The sequence below is a fragment of the Falco biarmicus genome, chromosome 9 (genome assembly GCF_023638135.1).
Source record: "Falco biarmicus isolate bFalBia1 chromosome 9, bFalBia1.pri, whole genome shotgun sequence".
NCBI lineage: Eukaryota > Metazoa > Chordata > Aves > Falconiformes > Falconidae > Falco > Falco biarmicus.
In genome coordinates this window covers 31087719-31101234 of record NC_079296.1, presented here as the reverse complement: position 1 = coordinate 31101234, position 13516 = coordinate 31087719, and the positions used below count along the sequence as shown (strand labels likewise).

The following is a 13516-nucleotide window of genomic DNA, read 5'->3' as shown; positions in this document are numbered from 1 at the left end:
TTGGCTTAAGTCAGAGCAGAAACAGTGTTAGAAAACCCTGAAAAAATTCTACCATTTTCTACAAAAGGTCTGTATATAAACCCACTTGAATATTTTCTGCTAAATCTGATATTTAAAACAAGAAATGCTGCCTTAAACACATAAATGGAAAAGCCTATGAAAAAATATCTTGAAATAATAATAATAATAAAAATATTTTAAAAAGCTAATAATTCATTACACAGTATTGTTTACTAGGATAAAAATACATATAGTATTATTCCAACAGGCTTTTACAATATGCAGTTCTGGCATGAACTGCTGACACAGTGATGTCGTAAAGTTTTTTGTAATGTAAATACAGTGGTAATTTATAACCTGTTGAAAATAACTTATCTTCTTTGTAGACCACACTATTTCCTACTTTTTTAATATTAAAATTTTGCATTAACATCTAAACCAGTATCTTAATCTCTAATTAATAAAGCCACTCCCCAATGCATATTTTTCCTAACTCATTAAGAAATAAATACTCATGAGTAATTTTTTGTCTTTTTTTATGAACCTTATGTTTAAATTAAAATTAGTACCCAAGACTTAATTGCCATGCAGAGCTGGAAACTGGAAAAAGGTTATACATCATTAGTTTTAAGCAGTTTTTGCACTCCCATCTCTTATTCTGTGGTCTGTGCACATAAATCATGCTACTGGCTCTGACTGTACTTCTGAAGCAGGGCAGTAAGAAATGCTTTGTTTGAGCACAGACAACCGAAGTCAAAGAACTTTAATATGTTATATTTCAAATATGCATGAATAATAAAACTACTTGATACACATACTATTCATATATATATATATATGTAAATACATTATATACCTATGGCTGTACTCTTGATCTAAATCAAACTGTTAAACATCAGTCTATGTTGCTTTCCCTTCTGAAGCACAGAGCTGAATAGGACACCACGAGCAACCATTGCTACACTGCAGATGATTAGCAAAACTAGTAGTTCAGCATTGATTACAATTATTTGGACTCTGATCAATTTGCTAATGAACAGAATGCAGCTGTACACAGCATCAAATGACAGAAATGATTTGCATTGCAGACTGTGAAGTTCCTCCAATGCTGACAACTCTGTCTCACAATGTTGACAACAAAGTCTCACTCTGGAAATGTACAATCATCCCATTATTTATTAGACCATCACATCAGTAATTTAACCCATGAGCTACACTCATTCCATAGCTCCCGTGTCACAGCCAGGCTGTAATATATTCCTCATACACATGGCAGGAAACCATCGGCAAATTGCCACAGTTGTGTTCTGGCCATCCAGGACAAGTGACCTGATCAGCTCTTCAGCTGGCACAAACGAGTAATTTGCACCACCTGAAGCCACAGCTCCTGGGCACGAAGAGAGACAGACTTGTCACTGCAACGCACAGAAAAAAACTTTGCCAACATTCTCTTTACTAATAGCCTGTGGAGCGGGTAGCCTCTCACTCATCTGCTTGTACAGCCTCTACATTTCTTCAACAGCTGCTGATTTTACAGAAGGAAGAGGCTCTGTATTTGGGAACACACGAGCTCCTCCTCTGCTCTCCTGAGCTGCCTTTGGGCTTCAAACTAATGCAGCTAAAGCAGGTTTGTCTATCAGTGTGCTTAGTCCCCTGGCACAGATTTACTCTTGTTCAGATAGGAGGGCAGCCACAGCACCTCTTCCACCCTCCCAGACACAGATCAGCTCGATGATCATACCTGGAAAGTCAATGCTTAAAAATTCAAGCTTTAAAGATATCCAGGAGAAAAATAGCAAGCACCTCAAAATTTTGCTGTAGGGGCTTGCGAAAGTAGATCTAAAACCATATTTGAAATGAAATTGCAATGTATGTACAAAATTCAGGCACATTGTAAAAACTAAAGCTGCTTCAGAGATACTTTCAGCATAAATCACAGTTTCCTGCCTGATTTTCTAAAAAACAAAACAAAACAAAAAGAGGCTTTGGCATTTGAAACAGTCATTTGCAAAGAGTTTAATGCAGACTGATAGACGTGGAACGATTTTTGTTGTGTGTGTGATTACTCCATTGAAACATAATAGACCAGAACACCAGTTTTGGTGACTGATTACTTTATAGTTTTATTTTGATTGTAGCCAATTATCATCTTTGAGATTACCTGTGGAGCTGACATACTGCATTTCAAATAAATCTGTGATCATTTGTATCTACAAACTCTATTTTCAGTCTAGCTTTCTTCTATTACTGCATTGACTTGGTATTACTGTTGCTGTGCATAGATTTTAGACAACTAAAACATGACAGAAAAATCTAAATGAGAGTTGCCTTGTTTCACAGAAGTAGTATCTTCAACAGCATAACACTATAGAGCTACCACCGCCTCACTCATGGCTGTGCAGTACTGAATCTTGTCAGTACTTGTCATCTGTTGTAGCTGTTTTTATCCACCGCCAAAAATTCAATGTCCTTTTGGTCTAATTCTGCTGTGACAGAATAAGCTATTGCTCCATTTGTCCAGATGTGCTGTTTTGTGCCCGTATCATTGGTGAGTGACCGCAAATACGTTCTTTTGATTTTCTTTGCTAGTCTTGCAACGCACAATAATGTTGAACTACATATCATAGAAAATCCACACAGGAGGAATGATGCAGTATAGCTGCCAGTTGTGTCCACAAGCCAACCTGCAGGAAAAAAAATCATGTTTTTTTAAAGGTCCACCAGAATACTGATAATTTACAAATGCTGTGATCAACAGGAGTTTTATGAATGTCTGGAGTTATCATGTTTAAATACAATCCAACAATACAGGTTCATATCACCATCGGTATACTTCTACCTCCTGGGGCAGGGGAGGGATTTGTCCTCAGGAGGCAGATAAGATTTTTATGGGCTTTTGTTTGAAGGTTAAATCCATGAGAAAAGGCACAGCAGTCATCACCACAATATTAAATAAACATCTTTTGACTGCATGGATTTAACTGGTAGTCTCTAGACATGCTTAGAGCGCCCTGGGATTAAATACTGTGTGCATGAGATCCTTTTGCAGAAACATCTAGTGAGTTATGCCCTAGGCTCATGCATCACCTAAAATAATTCAGTTTTGCAGTAACTTTTGCTGTGGAAAAATAAATTAAAAGCTTCAGAAGCAGGGATTAATTAGGAATTGAGGTGAACAGCAGACAAAATACGCAAGACATATGTATACATGGTTGTTTGAAAAAAAGATCTCTGACCTTCCACAGTATTCAAAACTGTGTCAAGCTCTTTCTAAAGAGAGTACAGCTCTCATCCTTACTTCACTGTAACAGAACCAACAGGGAAAATGATGACTAGATATTACAGTGATGAGCTTGTGACCAAACAGTAGCAAAGCTGACTCACCCACCTGTTCAAAGCAGTTTGAAGATGAAAAGATCAAGCCCTCTAAACCAAAAAATACTTTGGAATGAAACTCTCTTTAGGCTACATTTTCAAAATCATGTAATTTCACAGTGAAATATTTTGTTCTTTCTACTTGCACAATTTCTGAACTACATGGTGACATAACAGCTCTTAGAAGCCCCATTCCATACTGTTTTTTTTAAATTCAACTCCCTCTATATGTAGAAATCAGCCCATCAAGACAAGGCTTAGGTGGGATCTAAGTCTTATGAAGGTCTAGGTGTGTTATTTCTCTGCCTAGGGGCTACCTCCACATTTAGTGTGCATTTGCTGTCTTTCCTCTCCTTTCACATCACACCAATAGGCAAATCTGAAGTAGCGATAAGATTACAGGAAAGTAATTTGTGAACTGACCTGCAACAGGCGGGCTCACTAAATATGGTATGGCATGTAGAAAATACACGACACCCAGTGCTGATGATAAGGAAGAAGTTCCCACTACATCTGCTGTCATAACTGGGATCAGCGTTACATAGGCTCCATCGAAGTAACCAAAGGTAAATGAGAAAGGCACAAGCAAGGGGAAGTTTTGGAGAACTGGCAGGAGAAGACAACAAAGGCCATCCATTCCCACAGCAAAGAGGTAGCAAAAGTGCCGATGCTTCTTCAGACACCTGCAAATTTCAAAACAGAAAAGAAAAAGATTATCACTAGACACAGCATCTCAGTTTCTATGTCCTGGCATGCAGCACTTCAGTTTCTCTCTTATACATAGCTCAATTTTAAGTCCATTTTCTTACACAGTCTTTAAGATGAAAACCTCAGCACTGGCAAGCCCAGGTAGGGAAAGCGGCCCACTTGCAGCTGCAGAAACAGCTGGTAAGCAACGGCCCATGCTGCCTGCAGTGTTCTTCAGGCTGCTCCTAGTGAGGGGAGCCATTCCACTGCAAGGATTTTGCAGTCCTCTGAAGTTTCAATGTACAAAGCAGTATTTCATCAGGCTTTTTACATTCCAGCTCAGCAAGGTGCTCCAACGATTACACAAAAAATATTATGGTATACCTCTCTTAATCGTCATCCTTCCCATCAGCCCTTAAACACTGGAGATAGCATGAGCTAAGTGAGATGGCAATTCCCTTTCTCCCTGCCCCACAAACCCAATAACTGATTTTTCCCACAAACTGAATAAGCACGAAGAATGTGTCCTTTAGAATCAAAATCTTTCTTAATTTAGCCTGTCTCTACTGATGTTACAGATGTCTGGAGTGAGCTGAGTTAGCAAAGCATGGTGAGCTTTACATACTGGAGCATGTGAAACAATTTTAGGTCAGTCCTCCTGAGTACGTGTCTGACAGTGTAAAGCCAGCCCCTTGACCCTCTTCCATAACTCCTGTGCCTCCCCAGCAGCACGAAAGAGATGAAAAGGCAGAGGAAGCAGAGTGTGATCCTCTAGGAGACAGGTACAGAGGATCACACTCAACATATCTCAGGCAGGGGGTTACATTTCTACTGTCAAATGCGAGTGCTTTGCACAAACACATAATTTCTTCAGGGCGAAAAAAGGTACTAAACCAGCAGAATTGAACAAACTCAAAAGAGACAAAAACATTAAATAGTAAGCATTTCTGAAAGTTAGACTGTGTGGTGCTCTTTGTTCTGTTGTTGTTGTTGTTGTTGTTGTTATTGTGTGTGTACATGCTACAGAAAAAGTCCATACTGTTAACTTTTAAATGTATTATACCTCACCTGGAGCCAGCCTCCCACCAGCTAAAGCTTACACTTGCTTAGCCATAAGCCATTACCTTCTGTCTGTTAGCCATCCAAAGGTGATATTACCAATGATGTCTATGACACCAAGTATGGACATGAGGAAGGCAGCCTGGTGATGACTCACTCCAACGCTCAAAGCATAAGGCACTAGGTAGACAAAAAGAGGGCTACAGCCATATGCCATAAATAAAACTGACACTGCCAGCACCATGAAGCCTGGCATCAGTAAAAAGTCATATTCCTTCCATGAACAGTAGCATAAAGATTCACGAGACCACACTTTGATTACAGGTGAACAGATGGACATTCGCTTTAAGTCTTGTTTCTGCGCTTTGGGGACATAATCCTGTTCAAGAAACTCAGGAGCAGTTTTACGGTCCTCTTTAAGAGCAATAGGCCGCATCAAGGCACCACAGACACAGAGGTTTAAAACAAAACCTCCCAGGATGAGTAAAGCTCCACGCCAGGAAAACTGCTCGATTAAGAGCTGGACCACAGGGGCCAGGATGAAGGTACCGATTCCACTTCCTGACATGGCTATTCCATACGCCAGTGCTTTTCTTTCGTTGAAGTATTTGCCCACCATGGCGATGGCTGGAGAGTAACAGAGTGCAAACCCAAGTCCTAGAAGAGAAAGCACAGTGCAGATGGCTTAATACTACGCACGACATACGGAACACATTAAATTAAACCACATAACCTACTTTCATTAGCACAAATGACTGGGAAGCTTTTTCTGATTCTGTATCACGCACAGTGTGAAGAGAAACCAGGCTGACTCCTTTACTCCACTGTCAGAGTCATGGGCTTGACAAACGTAACAGATCATCATTAACCCGCAATAACAGGGCTCAGCAAGAAGTGATGGGGTTCACTTAATAACAAGGACAATCAATAAACATCAGGGAAATGGCGTGTCAGCCTCTCCCGGATGCAAGATGAGGTCTTGTTTCAGGGACTGTGCAGATGCTGGCACCAAGCACACTGTCCTGATGAAGCACCACTCTGTGTTTCGGTCTGTTGCAACCCTGAACATTAGTTTCCAGGTCTCTGAAACACAGTACAACAAGTCTGTCTCTGTTACTAATATTCTACAATAAACCTTTTTTAGTCAGCTGAACAAACTCCACACAGCAGCTGCTTGGAGTCCTGACCAGTTTAAATCCCTTCCTACAAGTAAAGAGGGGGGAAAAGCCTCAGAAAACAAAGCCATGTCCAATTTAGTAAACAAGTAAGATATATCTCTTGGATTGGGAAAAGGATTGTGGTCTCTGCTGTGGAACCAGAGAGCAGATTTTAATCATCACATGCTTGCTCTAACACTAAAACATGTATTCCTGAATCAGCCACAGAAATGAGTTCCTGACTGGGGTTTTGGAGCATGTTGTACATTGAGGGTAAAACGGTCCCCACTGCCTTTGGCAGAACTTGGCAATCGATGAGATAATCACCTGGTGCTGTAACCAGCTTGCCACGTCCTCCTCAAAGGCTGCACTGTGCAGGGTGGGCACTAAGCCTGCCAGGATGGGATAAGCGGATTAGAGGGACTCTGGGCAGCAGGTCCCCACTCTGGCACCCCTCAGAGCTGGGGTTGGACCTGTGTGGGCAAGTAGGGCCAGAGGGGCAGCCTTGAGCTAGACATCATCACTCAAGAGCTGTGAAAATCAGACTATTTCACATACACACCATTTATTTTTTTAGTGAGATGGCAGGGGGAAATAGGTCCCCAAAAAGCCAATAAATATCCCGTGAAAAGTAGAAATGCAAAGTTTGGGGCTGAAAACTTTTTCATACTTCTTAGAAGGAGCTCTGCTACTTATTGCCACTCCCTCATCTCACCTCTGCTTCACTCTTCACAGCTTCAAGTCCTGCAGCTTTTATGGATTTAGACATTCACCAGCTACAACATCCCACCTCCTCTCTGGGTTGGGGCACCACCTCTAGCCTTTATGAACAGTTCACCTCTCCATTAATCAGTCCCCATGGAACAGAACTTCACTGCTTGTAGAACCAGCTCTTTGCAGCTCCACCTATAAGGCACAACTGCTTTTCCACCTCAGTATTCGCAGTGGTCCTTGCTAAGGAAGCTTCAGTGGCATTAGTATGGTATGTGGCACAGTCCCTCGAGTTACAAGGAGTCTTTTTATTTGTTATGAACACATTTGTCAAAGATTAACATCGTAATACAGGAGTGACATGCACGACAAGAAAGAATTTTTTTTTTTTTTTTTTTTTTTTAACAAATAAGCTGTTGGCAGCATGTGAACTGCAGTAATTCCACTAACTTGTTACTGAACAGCAGGGGACCAAGTACAAGGGCTTATATCACCGTGGCTACCAGGTCAGTATTAATGAGGAAAGAATGTCAGTGTGACCATGGGCACCTCTCAAGTTCCTCTGTGCACAACAAACACAGGGAGATAGCACAGAGCAAAGATATTTGTTATCACCATACCTGAATACAAGTGGAAGAGCTGCTACAGCAACACTACTAACCAGCAATTTGTTTGCTTTTCAACTGGACTGTAACACAGACAAAAATAAGGTGCGCAGCTAAGGTACTAGGTATTCACCCACTGTTTCTCTGCTAACTTTTTTTTTTTAATATGCAAATATTTTTGGGCAGTCTAGAACTCTCACTATATCAAACTCCTCCCAAATCACAGGGAAAAAAGGAAGACTTTTTGTGTATCACTTGTTCCTGACCTCCCATACTTTCAAAGCTTTACCTATAGTCTGCTATCAAACAGAAATTAAAGGATTACTTTTGCAGTGTGCTGCATTTGGACTGCAGGAGAGACTGAGTGCTGAAACCCTCACGGGGCAGCCAAAGCCACTCTTTTACGATGAAAGGAATGGGTCTGAGTATCTCTACTGACCAGTGTGGTGCCAATAAGACAAGGAGAAGAGATCACCCCTCTTAAAAGGAACAACCATCATTTTTAACATTCCCGTGTTGTTTTCCTGGCAGGAACAAAGGGACTGAATGTCTCCTACCTGTAAGGACTCCTAATGATAAGTAGAGATGTTCCAGGCTGGTGGCGAATGAACTCAAAATTAGTCCAGTAGATGCAAGCAGCCCTCCTAGCATGATACCAGCTTGGCAGGACACATGATTACTTATTAAACTCCCAAGTGGGGCTTCAAAGAAACAAATAAATCTAGTAGTTAATGACAGGTTCTCTCAGACAGTTTGTTGCAATGGTCATCAAAGAAAAGGAAGCAGTAGGCAAGCAAGAGAAAATGGTGATCACAGCTACAGATTGGTCTTCTAACATCTTCCTGATCACAATGGTGTGAGCACTGAAAACCTAAAAATAATTTTCCTGAAAGTCAGGATAAAGCCAGAATTTACAGTAGCTTCTCAGCAGCCATTTTAGTAGATCAAAGTCATTACAGGACACAGCTACTAGCAATTTTGAGGGTCAAGAGAGGCCACAGCAACAGGCCACACAGTTCATTACTCCACAGTCACAACACTGAGACCTTCCTCAACCTGGAATTTGCACTTCAGCCCTCAGTAAGTTCAGGCATCCTTCCTCAGTGCTCCCTGACCTTGTGGACTCTGTGTCAGACTCAAATAGTAGAGGTCTCACATCTTTTTGACCATCTCCAGGGCTGCTACCCCTCTCCTGCACTTCTCCAATGTTGATGGCTCTCAGATCCCCTGCTTCTACCATGGTGTGTCATCACCAGCCCTCTCCCTCACACTACCTGCAATGCCAGGTTATCCTTACTTCTCTTTTTCACCCCGCAAGACATAACCTGGCTGACACAGGAGAGCAGCTATGTTTCACTCCAGCTGTGTCTCTCCTTTCTGTCTTCATAGCAATTATCATGGATTAACCCTCTTCCACAGGATTAGGCATGGATTTTCAACTAGCTGTACAATTTTAAGGTAAATCCACGAGAAACTTGGTACAACTGCTGCATTGATACATGCCATTTTTAGTAACACTGAATTTTCTTTTAAGGGAAGACTATTTGTAAACATACAACTTTGCTAAAAGGAGGATGACTGTGACTTGATCTGAAGGCAAGATTGTGTGCTGTCTTAAATATGATTCCAATCAAAAGGCAAAAGAAAGAAGTGCTCAGTTAATAGCTCTTAAATGCAACTTGTCCCACTAGACCTTGACAAAAGCACATTTCTGAAAACTTAGATCATTTGACAAAACAAAGTTCTGCTTTTCTGTAGTATGAAGACACTCCCTTCCTTCACAACTATGCTGAGGGAAGCAGCTTGGATATACCATACCCCAGAGAGCCCACAGTATCTATCTTTCCCAGCTGACTACACCAACTTGTGAACACGCTAAAACCAGATGGAGCTGAAGAAAAAGCAGCCACATTAGTCTTAAAAGGGTAATACACACCACAGAGCATCGTAGCACAGTCGACAATGGAGTGAATCCAAGCTGTTCTGGCATAATCCTGCCCAAAGTATGCCTGAAACTCCACAAAAAAAATGGAGATGCATCTAGGAAAGAAAACATGAATACCACTGTTGAACATGGGATATTTGCCTCACAGAAAACACTGGTCACGCTCTTCAGGTGTAAAGAATACCCACTTGAAGGTCCTCTCCAGCTCCCAGGAAAATCAAATCTGTGTTGTTCCAGAATCCCAATGAGATGGGGAAATTTTTAAACACTTTCTAAGGGATATTGGAAATGAAGGGCTACCTTAATGCATTAGGGACAAGGTATGAAATGATGTGTGCAAGCTGAGTAATTCCAACATGCTCTGTGTGAGGCACCTAGGCTGGAGTGATCCAACCAGAGAAGAATCCTTGCTTTGCACTGGCAACAAATGAATCACAAACTGGTGTCCAACTATTATCCCAGCAGTGGGGTTAGACACTTGAGCTGATGTAGAACCTAATTCAGACAGATAACTACTCCAGAGAGATTATGAACATTACAATACCACGTTTCTCACTGCAGTTAGCTGCTGCTAGATTTTTATAACTCATATTATTTTTAACTGAACTGAAATGGAAGTTGTAATTATCACCAGCAAGTTATAGGTCACATTGTGATGTTGCTTCCTCGGTACACAACGCCCCAGCTCCCCAGTTCTTCACTGACCTGGTTGCTCGCTAATGGTGGTATTCACATCTGCACAAACTGGCAGGGCAGGGTCAGCCTGAAGAGCCAACACCACCTATAGCTATGTGTTCATGGATGCACAAGTGCAAAGCAAGTGAAAAGCAAGTCATCATGAGCAGAGAATCAAACACAGCAGGAGCCCATGGGTCCTCCAACAGTTTATTCAGATGCTTCCAGAAGAGGTTACTTTGCTCTACTTAGTGAGTGTTACTGTTCTACCCGTCTTTGCAGGGGAACAGATTAAAAGGCTGCATAGTTTCATTCTGATTTCTGGATCAGCAAGAGGTCCCTTCTCTCTCTCTCTTTTTTCCTCCTGCAGATCAACAAACAACTGCTTCCTTTAGCTTTTTTCTTGCACATACTTGATTCTTGTACATACTTTAGATGTGTGCCAGCCATTAGATGATTTATCAGATGTAACACATTTCACAAGTGAAAAAGGAATTAAATCCACCAGGAAATCTCTACTGTCATTACAGAATTGGAATATTTGCATACATAAACTAACCCTGTGTCAATGTTTCCATGCCCCTTTTATGCTGTTGACTCCAGGACCCCAGATTTTAGATCCCTAAACCTGGCAGCTTTATTTTAAAAGCGATATAAAATTTAAGTAGGAAACACTGTATTTACATTATACTGACTGTCCAACAAGACACTGTCTCAGTGTTCCTCACTTACCAGGGTGCTTCTCTCTATGCTTAATATAGCTTAAATGTCCATGTTCACACCCACCACGCTCCTCTGTCTCCAGCTAACATTAAAGTCTGTGTGGGAGCCATCTCACCCCATATCTATACATTATGTTTACGCAAGGCAGCATTCTATTCCCGTTCTATTTTTGAGAAGCATTTTTTATGAAATATTTTCTGCATATTTCGGATACCAGAAGGGTACAGAGAGGGGCCTCCCTCCTCCCTTGGGCACGGACCTTCTCAGGCAGGATGGTAACTGAAATGCTTGCAGTAGAAGGGGGTATCCACAGGTTTCTCAGACAGGCTCAGGAGCCAAGTAATCCCAAGTAAATCCACTGGGACTAGCAAAAACAAGCAAGGCCATGGGGTCAGAGACACACAGCAGACCCAGAGAAACCCTACATGATTCCTCCCTCCCTGACCAAACCATCGCAGCCTGAAACAACGCTGCCTGCTCCGAGCTTTGATTCTGCAGCAAATCAAGGAGCGGGTGTTGTGAGAGGGAGCAGCTGTCAGAGGCGGCGAGGCTAAAACCAGAGGTGTCATTGTGATGCCTCAGCCATCACCCACAGCCTTAGGGGCTTTGGGAAGCCTTTAAAAAGGTAGCAAGAGAGAGATTTGTACCTAGCCAGAATAACCCCTGAAGCTGTGGGGCACCAGGAGAGATCCCAAATCCTCTTCCCAAGGGGAGGGGGGAATAAAAAAAAAAAAAAAATCATAAAAGGGTAATGCCATAAACAGGTCAAAACCAAGAAGCAGACCCTTTACCTCGTCACGGCCCTGGTACAGATAGTGACAAGGAAGCAGCCAGCAACGATCATCCACCCCCAGCCTCCGTCGGGAGGGCTGGCATGCGGGGCCCGCCGGGGCGAGGCCATGGTGCGGGCTGGGGTGCGTCCTCCCTCCTCCCCGCCGCAGCGGCAGGGGCCACCCCGCCACCGGGGTCACCCAGCGCATGGGCCACCGGCCATCTGGGGAGAGAGAGAACACACAGGCAGAGGGGCACTCAGGGTACGCTGCACCACCATTACCTGCACGCCGGGCTGGGACGCACTGCTTCGGCTTTGTGGCGTGAAAGCCAGGGCACTCCTTCAAACCGGTTTGTGAAAATTTGCTGGAAAGCGAGAGCGCCATCAGAATTTGGCCCCGTGATTGGTACCGATCGTTCCAGAGTAACTTACCCAGCAGTTACATCCCAGCACCATACCCTCGCCCCCCGCAAATATCAGCACATACGCGTAATCCCCATCCATTGCCAGTGCCAGACACTACAGCTCATTTACCTCCAGCGGGCTTCCCCCGCTCACACCGGTCTCTGGCCCGAATTGTATTTTCAATTGCAGTCTTCACTCCAAGTAGCTATTCTTTCTTGTGCACAGTTCAGCGCAAAATTTTTGTTTGAAGGAATACGGTTTTCACCTTTGTATGAAAATGGAACATTCACTGCAAAACCTGAGCAGATCTGATGATGAAATGACCTCCTTGCTCTCACCAGGCAAACCCTAGATGAAGGCTGTAGCCAGGCAGCACACAGGGACTTTGCTGAGCGTGGACAAGTCACTGAAGGTTAGAGCTAGCCTGTCCCCGTCTTCCACCCACTCAAATCAAAGTAGTGCCTCCATCCAGGCCATAACGTGGACTCTAAACGCACAGCGAGTGCTGCAGGACACGGCAGGAGACCAAACAACACCCCCTGGACCCAGGACGAGAGGACGAGTCACACACGCTGGCGTAGCTTTGCTGATGGCTGTGGGTGACACTGGCAGCATGGGACCAGCAGCCCTTAGTCCTTCCTGCCCCAGTGACTGACCGCGTGGCAGGACCAGTGACCAACTGTCCGGCAGGGCTAGACAGAGAGACCCGAGACCCTCCGTTTTGCTCAGTGCAGGAACACGTAGTGCTGCCTGTCAGTGCTGGGTTTCAAACCATGTTTTAGCCATCACCAGCAGGCACCTAGCCCCTGGATGAATCAAAGATTTTTAAGACGTAAGCAAACTATCTGGGATGTCTTTCAGTTTTGCTTGGAGAGAAACCTCAAATAGCTTCTACATCACCTAATAGGACAGATGCTGAATATGCAACATTCCCACTGACAAGAACCACAGGCTTCCTAGGAAATGTTACCTATTACAGCACTTAAGAGAGCTGCAGAGTTACTCAAAAGTACAACGCAAGGAAGCAGCTACATGGCTAACAATGTGCCTTCTGAGTCCTTGAAGCTGCTCAGCCAGGTGATGCTCACGGCTTGGTTCTGCAAAGCCCAGAGCTCCCCGACGCCAAACAGGAAGGCAGGCCAGAGCCAACTCTAAATGTCACCACAGGTGAACTTTGAGAATTATTCATCAGCTGCCTCCCCTGAGATATCAAAAGGTACATCTCAAAACCATTACAAAATTATTTCAAGAAAACATACAAGAAAACTTGAAGGTGAACAAACTAGAAGAAAACAGGAATGACAAAACAAACAAAAACCACAACACACTGAAAGCTTAGCCAAATTCCTACTAGGCTATAAATAATACCCTGTAACAACACTGTACAAAAGAATGAGTGGAC

General features: G+C 43.1%; 1 protein-coding gene across 8 annotated transcripts in view; it reads right to left on the bottom strand.

Annotated features, from left to right (window-relative positions):
• Positions 1-212: 212 nt before the first annotated feature.
• Positions 213-13516, bottom strand: part of SLC16A12 (solute carrier family 16 member 12) — a 38519-nt gene continuing 25215 nt past the window's right edge. For 2 of the 8 annotated variants that reach the window (XM_056353084.1, XM_056353083.1), the window contains 6 exons: positions 11729-11931; positions 9531-9634; positions 8152-8295; positions 5187-5778; positions 3799-4058; positions 213-2684 (listed from right to left, as the gene is read on the bottom strand). In XM_056353084.1, the coding sequence (XP_056209059.1) occupies positions 2425-2684; positions 3799-4058; positions 5187-5778; positions 8152-8295; positions 9531-9634; positions 11729-11838 (1470 nt within the window). In that variant the 5' untranslated portion in view covers positions 11839-11931 and the 3' untranslated portion in view covers positions 213-2424. Of the gene's footprint in view, positions 2685-3798; positions 4059-5186; positions 5779-8151; positions 8296-9530; positions 9635-11728; positions 12075-12243; positions 12404-13516 lie in introns of all 8 variants that reach the window. The other 6 variants (XM_056353081.1, XM_056353082.1, XM_056353078.1 and 3 more) reach the window with 6 other exon arrangements.